The sequence below is a fragment of the Carcharhinus amblyrhynchos genome, chromosome 34 (assembly GCF_965287045.1).
Source record: "Carcharhinus amblyrhynchos chromosome 34, sCarAmb.v2.hapA, whole genome shotgun sequence".
NCBI classification, from domain to species: domain Eukaryota; kingdom Metazoa; phylum Chordata; class Chondrichthyes; order Carcharhiniformes; family Carcharhinidae; genus Carcharhinus; species Carcharhinus amblyrhynchos.
In genome coordinates this window covers 15,492,148-15,501,423 of record NC_137357.1, presented here as the reverse complement: position 1 = coordinate 15,501,423, position 9,276 = coordinate 15,492,148, and the positions used below count along the sequence as shown (strand labels likewise).

Genomic DNA, 9,276 nt, shown 5'->3' with positions numbered 1-9,276 from the left:
GGGGGAGAATGTGGGACTTGCTCCCACGGGGAGTGGGGAGAATGTGGGACTCGCTCCCACGGGGAGTGGGGAGAATGTGGGACTTGCTCCCACAGGGAGTGGGGAGAATGTGGGACTTGCTCCCACGGGGAGTGGGGGAACAATGTGGGACTCGCTCCCACGGGGAGTGGGGAGAATGTGGGACTTGTTCCCACAGGGAGTGAGGGGAGAATGTGGAACTCGTTCCCATGGGGAATGGGGGGACAATGTGGGGCTCGCTCCCATGGGGAGTGGGGAGAATGTGGGACTCGTTCCCACAGGGAGTGAGGGGAGAATGTGGGACTCGCTCCCATGGGGAGTGGGAGAATGTGGGACTCGTTCCCACAGGGAGTGAGGGGAGAATGTGGGACTCGCTCCCATGGGGAGTGGGAGAATGTGGGACTCGCTCCCACAGGGAGTGGCTGAGGTGGCTGGTGTCAGTCAGGAGAAAGCAATCGAAGGATTGGGGGAGATGAAGAAGGGGAGGGAGGAGGAGGCCTGTGTGGAAGAGATACACCAGCATGGAGCTGTTGGGCCGAATGGCCTGTGTCTGTACTATAAACTGAGTTGAATTCAGTGTAATTTTGTTGAGGGCAGGTTTGAGTTGAGGGATTACCCAGGAACAGTGAAAGTAAACAGCTCTGCAGAGCCTATTTCAGAGCTCCACCTTCTGTGCCTGTGACAGGATGTCCTGGTCAACCTTCTCCAGCTGCTGGTACCAGCGGTGATGGGCAAGGAGAGCAACGTTTTTGGCAGAGATGGCCATCAGCTCCATGGTGCTGGCTGCCCACTCCATGGCACTGAGGTGGTAAAGGTGTTGGTGGAGGACGAAGGGCGGGATCTTGTTGCTGGGGCTGGGGCTGTGGCGGGGGTGCCCCGCAAGCCAGCGGGCCTGGCGCACGGCCTGGGGGGAGGGGAAGAGGCGGCTCAGTTCCCCCGGGGCCAGAGGCTCCGGGGACAGCAGCTTCCAGACGCGGGAGCAGTTGGCAGCCGGCTGGTCATCTGGTGTTGGTCTGACGGGCACCGCGACACTGGCAGCCAAGATGAGGTTGTCAGAGAGTGCGGTGGTGCTAACAAGAGTGGGACGGAAAGGCTCGGAGCGTTGCTGCCCAAAGTAGGACGCGTTTAAACATCCTGCCACCAGTGTGACCACCTCCTGTTGGTATGGGCCAGCCTGGAGGCTGATTGGCTGCCCGGTGTGGTGGAAGTGGATTGGTGATTGGCCAGGGTAGCTGGGAGCAGCCAGAATGACAATGTCATAGGCACTGTATCCAGAGTCTGAACCCTCCGTGTAATTCACTTCGTACAGAGTCACATCACGACCTGCAAATAAAACACAGCATCTCGACATGAGAACACACACAGACACGTCCGGTTCCGCCTCATCTACAAACTGTGTCTCCAATCCAGTCAGACAACCCCAAAGTGCTCCACAGAACAGCGGCACACTGTAACAACAAACTATTCCAGCACACACTGGGACAGAGGGCTGGGACCCTGGTCAGATTGGTACGAGATAAGAACTGCTGGAATAGAGAGAGAAAGAGAGACAGAGAGAGCACGAGAGAGAGAGACAGTGAGAGACAGAGAGAGACTGAGAGACAGAGAGAGGGACGGAGAGAGAGACAGAGAGAGGGAGGGAGAGAAAGACAGAGAGAGACAGAGAGAGAGAGAGTCTGAGAGAGCGAGAGAGACAGAGAGAAAGAATGAAAGAGAAAGGACACAGAAGCAGAGAGAGAAACACAGAGACAGATAGAGACAGACAGACATAGAGAGTGAGACAAACAGAGAGACAGACAGCAAGAGAGAGACAGAGAAACAGAAAGAGAAACAGAGAGGGAGAGACAGCGAAGGAGAGAGAGACAGAAACAGAGAGGGAGAGAGAGAGAGAGAGCAAGGTCGGAGGGGAAGGAGAGAGAGACAGGGATGGAGAGACAGGCAGAGAGAGAGGCACAGACAGAGAGAGAGTTTGGGTTTAGTGAGGGAATATCAGAATGGAGGGTCCAGGCAGCTGGAGACACATCCACCAGGATGTTACCCTCAGTTCCAGCACTTACTGTGAGTACAGGCACCTTCTATGATGTCGCAAACACAGCAGTGAAGCTGTGCATAGTCAGATCTCAGACACAATATTGATCCCACTGAGGGGATTGATATTGGCCAGGAGAGCAGGGACAAATCCTTCACTCTGCTTCAAGGAGTGCAGAGATGTATGGGATATATCGGTCTTCATCTGAAAGTTGGCACTTCTGACAGTGTGGCACTCCCTCAGTACTGACCCTCTGACAGTGCGGCACTCCCTCAGTACTGACCCTCTGACAGTGCGGCACTCCCTCAGCACTGACCCTCTGACAGTGCGGCACTCCCTCAGCACTGACCCTCTGACAGTGCGGCACTCCCTCAGTACTGACCCTCTGACAGTGTGGCACTCCCTCAGTACTGACCCTCTGACAGTGCGGCACTCCCTCAGTACTGACCCTCTGACAGTGCGGCACTCCCTCAGTGCTGACCCTCTGACAGTGCGGCACTCCCTCAGTACTGACCCTCTGACAGTGCGGCACTCCCTCAGTGCTGACCCTCTGACAGTGCGGCACTCCCTCAGTACTGACCCTCTGACAGTGCGGCCCTCCCTCAGCACTGACCCTCTGACAGTGCGGCACTCCCTCAGCACTGACCCTCTGACAGTGCGGCACTCGATCAGCACTGACCCTCTGAGAGTGCGGCACTCGATCAGCACTGACCCTCTGACAGTGCGGCACTCCCTCAGCACTGACCCTCTGACAATGCGGCACTCCCTCAGCACTGACCCTCTGACAGTGCGGCACTCCCTCAGCACTGACCCTCTGACAGTGCGGCACTCCCTCAGCACTGACCCTCTGAGAGTGCGGCACTCCCTCAGCACTGACCCTCTGACAGTGCGGCACTCCCTCAGCACTGACCCTCTGACAGTGCGGCACTCCCTCAGCACTGACCCTCTGACAGTGCGGCGCTCCCTCAGCACTGACCCTCTGACAGTGCGGCACTCCCTCAGCACTGACCCTCTGACAGTGCGGCACTCCCTCAGCACTGACCCTCTGACAGTGCGGCGCTCCCTCAGTACTGACCCTCTGACAGTGCGGCACTCCCTCAGCACTGACCCTCTGACAGTGCGGCACTCCCTCAGCACTGACCCTCTGACAGTGTGGCGCTCCCTCAGCACTGACCCTCTGACAGTGCGGCACTCCCTCAGCACTGACCCTCTGACAGTGTGGCGCTCCCTCAGCACGGACCCTCAGTCTTCGAGACTCACCAGTGCGTTGAGGCCTCTTCCTGGTGTATATGGCGGTGACTTTTCCTTTGATGAGGTTAACTTTAGCGGAGTACAGCAAACCAGAACAAACCAGTTTGTTCCCTCCCTCGACTGTCCAAAGGTCGGGGTCAGCCCCCAGAAGCGATATCAGACCTGTAGTGGAGAGAGGGACATCACTGGCATCTCCTGTGGTGTTTGAAGGTGCCACGAGCTGCTTTGGTGATGGGGGAGAGGGTGGGGGTGCTGGGGGAGGGGAGTGGGTGGTGGTGGAGGTGGAGGGGGTTGGTCATTCTGGTATATTGGATTGGAGTTAGTCACCAACAGCCAGTATTCAGCACTGAGGGGATAATTCACCCCCCCCCCTCCATGTCAGGATGTCTCAGGGTAATGTCCCTCAAGTGCAGATGCAGCTGCGATGTCAAAAACGCGGTGGTCAGTTTGTGCACAGCAAGATCACACAAACAGCAGGAGCAGATTATCTGGTGTCCCAGGACGATGACTTGAGGGACACAATTTGGCCAAATAAGCAAGGAACGCTCCCACCCCTGCTCTCCCTCAAATTGTGTCACACAACACTCACATCCTCTGGTGAAAGTGGGGGGAGATCTCAGTTAAAGAATGGATTGGATGTTCTGGTCTCTGGCCTGGGATTGGAACCAATCACCCTGTGACTCAGAGTGGGGGAGACAGACACGGCTCCTTTCTCCATCAATGGGGACGAAATAGAAAGGGTCAAAGGCGTCATGTTTTTCAGTGTCCAGATCACCAACCTGTCCTGGTCCCCCCATAGTTAAAAAAGCCCATCCACGCCTCTACTTTCTCAGGAGACTAAGGAAAATTGGCATGTCAGCTCCGACTCTCACCAACTTTTACAGATGCACCATAGAAAGCATTCCTTCTGGTTGTATCACAGCTTGGTATGGGCTCCTGCTCTGCCCAAGACCACAAGAAACTGCAAAAAGTCATGGGTGTAGCCCAATCCATCACACAAACCAGCCTCCCATCCATTGACTCTGTCTACACTTCCCACTGCCTCGGCAAAGCAGCCAGCATCATTAAGGACCCCACGCACCCCGGACATTCTCTCTTCCACCTTCTTTCTTCAGGAAAAAGATACAAAAGTCTGAGGTCACGCACCAACCGACTCAAGAACAGCTTCTTCCCTGCTGCTGTCAGACTTTTGAATGGACTTACCTTGCATTTCGTTGATCTTTCTCTACACCCTATCTATGACTGTAACACTGCATTCTGCACTCTCTCCTTTCCTTCTCTCTGAACGGTATGCTTTGTCTGTACAGCACGCAAGAACCAATACTTTCCACTGTATAGTAATACATGTGGCATGAGCCCAGGACCTTACCGAGCCATAACCCTGCCGTTGCCAGCAATACCAATGATGTCAGTGATGCCGAGGTTCACGTACCCACAAAAGCGTTGATGTTCGCACTCTGGCCAGAACTGAGCCTCAGGATGGGGGTGACCACCTCATTCAGGAACCGTTGGCCAATGCCAGCCTTCTGTAACGCTTCACCGATGGAATGTCTGCTCATCTGCACCAACCCATCCCCTCCAACAGCGTGCAAGAGTTTCTCCATACTTGTGAAAGAGTAACCGCCAGACTGGAACTGATACACCCTGTATAGAGGAAGCACACACCTTTCAGCAGAGACTCCAATCTACACCCTGTATAGAGGAAGCACACACCTTTCAGTAGAGACTCCAATCCTGAAACAACATCACAGCAGGACGGAGAATCAGAGAATCCGACAGTGCAGACGGAGGCTATTCAGCTCACCGAGTCTGACCCACCCAGGCCCTATTCCTGTAACCCCTTCTATTTACTCTGCTAATCCCCTTGACACTAAAGGGTAATTTAGCACGGCCAATCCACCTAACCCTGTGTATCTTTAGACAAGATTGAACAAAGCTGGACAAGAAAATCGAGACACTTCCCAATATTAAAGGTGCAATATAAATGTGAGTTATTGTGGCCGCAATCTTCGAAACAAGAGGAGAATAAGCCAGAATTTGCCACAGTTATGAGGATGGGGGGAGGGAGAGGGAGGGAAAGAAAGAGTGGGGGAGAGAAAGAAAGAGGGGGAGGGGGAGAGAGGGGGAGTGGGAGAGAGGGGGAAGGGGGAAGGGGGGAGGGGGAGAGAGGGAGGGATTGTTACGGGGGAGAGGGGATTGGGAAGGGATAAAGGGCAGAGATGGGGGAGAGGGTGAGCGAGAGAGGGGGTGGCGAAGGGGGAAAGGCAGAGGGTGGCGGGGGGAGGGACACAGAGGGACATTCGACGTCAGTGGAAAGGGAGCCCCTGTCAAGGTTACTTACCTCATAAAGCTGTGGTGGTAATTCTCCACCCACATCTTCATGCGGAGGTAGTCCAACCCATATCGCCACACCAACTTAATGATGTTGATAATAAACCAGTTGCTCTCCTCAAACACTAACTCCTCCCCATCAAACACTGCCTGGACATGACGGGGCTGCACGAGTTCCTTCAGACCTGAAACCAAGAAATCACGCACACTTATCACACAATAATCGGGCCATTCGGCCCAAAAGTCTCTGCTAGCCTTGATGATGCCGCTTCCCCTGTCTTTTCATCTCCCCAAGATCACGCTGTTCTTCTATTCCTTTTTCCCTCGTGTGTTTATCCAAAAATCCATCTATCCACCCTCCCGCTCCCCGTGGGAGTGAGTCCCCCATTCTACCCCCCCCACTCCCCGTGGGAGCGAGTCCCACATTCTCCCCACCTCCCTGTGGGAGCGAGTCCCACATTCTCCCCCACTCCCCGTGGGAGCGAGTCCCACATTCTCCCCCACTCCCCATGGGAGCGAGTCCCACATTCTCCCCCACTCCCCATGGGAGCGAGTCCCACATTCTCCCCCACTCCCCGTGGGAGTGAGTCCCACATTCTCCCCCACTCCCCATGGGAGCGAGTCCCACATTCTCCCCCACTCCCCGTGGGAGTGAGTCCCACATTCTCCCCCACTCCCCGTGGGAGCGAGTCCGACATTCTCCCCCCACTTGCAGCATGACCCTGAGTGGCAGGTTACGTCAGGAGATGGGTGACAGGAAAATGTAGACGAGATGGTCAAGTGGGCAGGGAAATGGCAGCTGGAATTTAACCCTGAAAAGTGTGAGGTGATGCAATTTGGAAGGAGTAATTTGACAGGGGAGTATACTATCAAAGATCTGACACTGGGAAGCTCTGAAGAACAAAGGGACCTTGGCGTGTTTGTCCATTGATCTCTGAAGGAGGAAAGGCAGGTTAATCGGGTGGTGAAAAAGGTATAAGGCACACTGGCCTTTATCGATCAGGGTATAGATTACAAAAGCAGAGAGGGCATGATGGAGTTGTGTAGGACTTTGGTGAGGCCACAGCTGGAGGACTGTGTACAGTTCTGGTCGCCACATTCTAGGAAGGACATTAACACACTGGAGGGGGTGCAGAGGAGATTCACCAGGATGCTGCCTGGGATGGAACATTTAGGTTAGCAAGAGAGGTTGGGTGGGCTTGGGTTGTTTTCTCTGGAGCAGAGAAGACTGAGGGGGGAACCTGACTGAGGTGTACAAGATTGTGAGGGGCACGGACAGAGTGGATAGGGAGCAGCTGTTCCCCTGAGTTGAAGGATCAGTTCTGAGGGGACACAAGTTAAAAGTGAGGGGTGGGAGGTTTGGGGGGGAATTTGAAGGAAAACACTTTTACTCAGAGGGTGGTGAGGGTCTGGAATGCGCTGCCTGGGAGGGTGGTGGAGGTGGGTTGCCTCACATCCTTTAAAAAGTACCTGGATGGGCGGCATGGTGGCTCAGTGGTTAGCACTGCTGCCTCACGGCGTCAGGGATCCGGGTTCGATTCCCGGCTTGGGTCACTGTCTGTGTGGGATTTACACGTTCTCCCTGTGCCTGTACGGATTTCCTCCCACACTCCGAAGATGTGCAGGTTAAGTGGATTGGCCGAGTGAAATTGCCCCTAGTGTCAGGGGGATTAGCTGGGGTGAATGCGTGGGTTAAGGAAAAAGGGCCTTGGTGGGATTGTGGCTGGTACAGACTCGATGGGCTGAACGGCCTCCTTCTGCACTGTCGGGATTCTATGCATGAGTACTTGGCACGCCATAACATCTCAGGCTATGGGCCAAGTGCTGACACGTGGGATGAGGTGGGCAGGACAGGGCCTTTCGTGTGTCGGTGCAGACTCGATGGGCTGAATGGCCTCTTCTGCACTGTAGGATTCTGTGATTATAAGATATTGTAATGGTGACAAAACACAAACATTTGGATCAGTTTGGAGGAAATTCAATGAAATCTCACCCAGCATCTGTGCGAATCCTTTCATGTGCAGGTTCAGCGGATGGATGGTCATTCCTCCCGTCTCATAGTCTTGTCCATCGATGTTGGCAGTGGCCAGGCGGCCCCCCACTGTCTCACTCTCGTACACATCGATCCGGACGCCTCTTCCAAACTGCTGCCTCAGGAAGTAGGCCGCAGAGCTTCCACCAATCCCTGCCCCGATCACGGCTATGGAGAAGGAGGGAGAGAGAAACATCCACCTTTCAGTCACTCAGACTGCTGGGGTTGGCAGGGAATTGTCCCAGTTCCAACACGGACACTCCTGCTTTCAGCCTTAGTCCATCCAGCAAAGGATGAACAGCCAACACAGCTGTCCGGAATTGGGACTAACTTAGTGGTAAAAACTGGGCGGAATGAACAAGTTGGGCTGGAGGGCCTGTTTCCACACTGTAAACCTCTATGACTCGATCTATCAATCGGCAAATTTATCCTTCGACAGGTTGCAAAGCACAAACCCACCTGAATACACTCTGAAAAACCCGGGATTATATCAAGTCTCCCATTGTCCAGCAGTGTAACAGAAAGGATGGGAGTTACTGTTTCAGTGGAAAAGGGCACTGTGCACCAGCCCCGCAGGCAAACTGGGCTTTCAGAAACTGGAGTCCTCGCAACGCTCATCGGAATTGAGGCACAGTGGTGCTTTCAGCCAAGCACAGCGACAGATGTTGGAATGACCACAGTCAACTTTCAGAAGAAGGTTCTGGGATTCCCTGGGGAAAGAAACCACCCAAAGTCGGCCAGTGACAATGATCGGGTGAACCACCAGAAAGGCGCAGCACGGCCAACAAGTTCACACCGTCCAGGACAAAGCAGCCTCCTCTTTGACTGGTACCCCTTCCACAAACATTCACTTCCTCCAGCACCAACGCACATTCCCAGCCGTGTGTACCATCTACAAGATGCACTCCATCAACTCACCAAGGTTCCCTCGGCAGCACCTTCTCCACCTGTGACCCGCTACCACCGAGAACTGGCTTATCCAAACCTGTCCAATTTACGCACTGGATACTGCCAAGGCAATGGGCCCTTGGAATATTCCGGAAACAGTGCTCCCGAGCGAGCCACCCGCCTCCAGCCAAGCTGTCCCAGTGCAGCTCCGACAGAGGCATCTCCCTGGGCAGGTGGAAAATTCCTGTACACAGGAAGCTGGACAAATCCAACCCCAGCAATGGAACCCCTTTTCCTCTGTGTGCCAGAGGCTTTGTGAGCTGTGGGGAGCTCCCAGTGCCCTGCACCTTGACCCAGAGGGAGGCTGGGCCTTGCTGGCTCCTCTGGCAGTGGGAGGGTGGGGGAAGGTTGGCGTTGGGTTGGAGATTCGGAAATACAGCCTGTCCAGTACCTATGCTGTGTGGAGGTGCTCCGTCTGGAGTAATGGCTGTGCTCAGCCACACCGTGTGGAAGAACAGGTTTAGCTTCAGCATGTTCACCTCCCAGTGTCTTCATTGTAATTAAAACCCTGCCACTCCCTGGACTCAGCGTCAACCCTCTTAAAGGGACAGGCCACCCGGGAGATACAGGCCAACGTCCACTTCCATTCGTCCTGCTTGTTTAACCAGCAGTTTCAGTTTCTGTCATGGTGTCATTTCCAGAAGCCAGAGGGATGAGGATTCCTGAG

General features: G+C 54.6%; 1 protein-coding gene across 1 annotated transcript; it reads right to left on the bottom strand.

Annotated features, from left to right (window-relative positions):
- Positions 1-412: 412 nt before the first annotated feature.
- Positions 413-9,102, bottom strand: LOC145361324 (prenylcysteine oxidase 1-like). Its single transcript, XM_080216983.1, has 6 exons — positions 9,001-9,102; positions 7,623-7,829; positions 5,640-5,814; positions 4,731-4,942; positions 3,308-3,460; positions 413-1,341 (listed from the first exon to the last, which is right to left on the bottom strand). The coding sequence occupies exons 1-6, from the start codon at positions 9,080-9,082 to the stop codon at positions 674-676; spliced, it is 1,497 nt and encodes a 498-aa protein (XP_080073109.1). The 5' UTR covers positions 9,083-9,102; the 3' UTR covers positions 413-673.
- Positions 9,103-9,276: the final 174 nt, after the last annotated feature.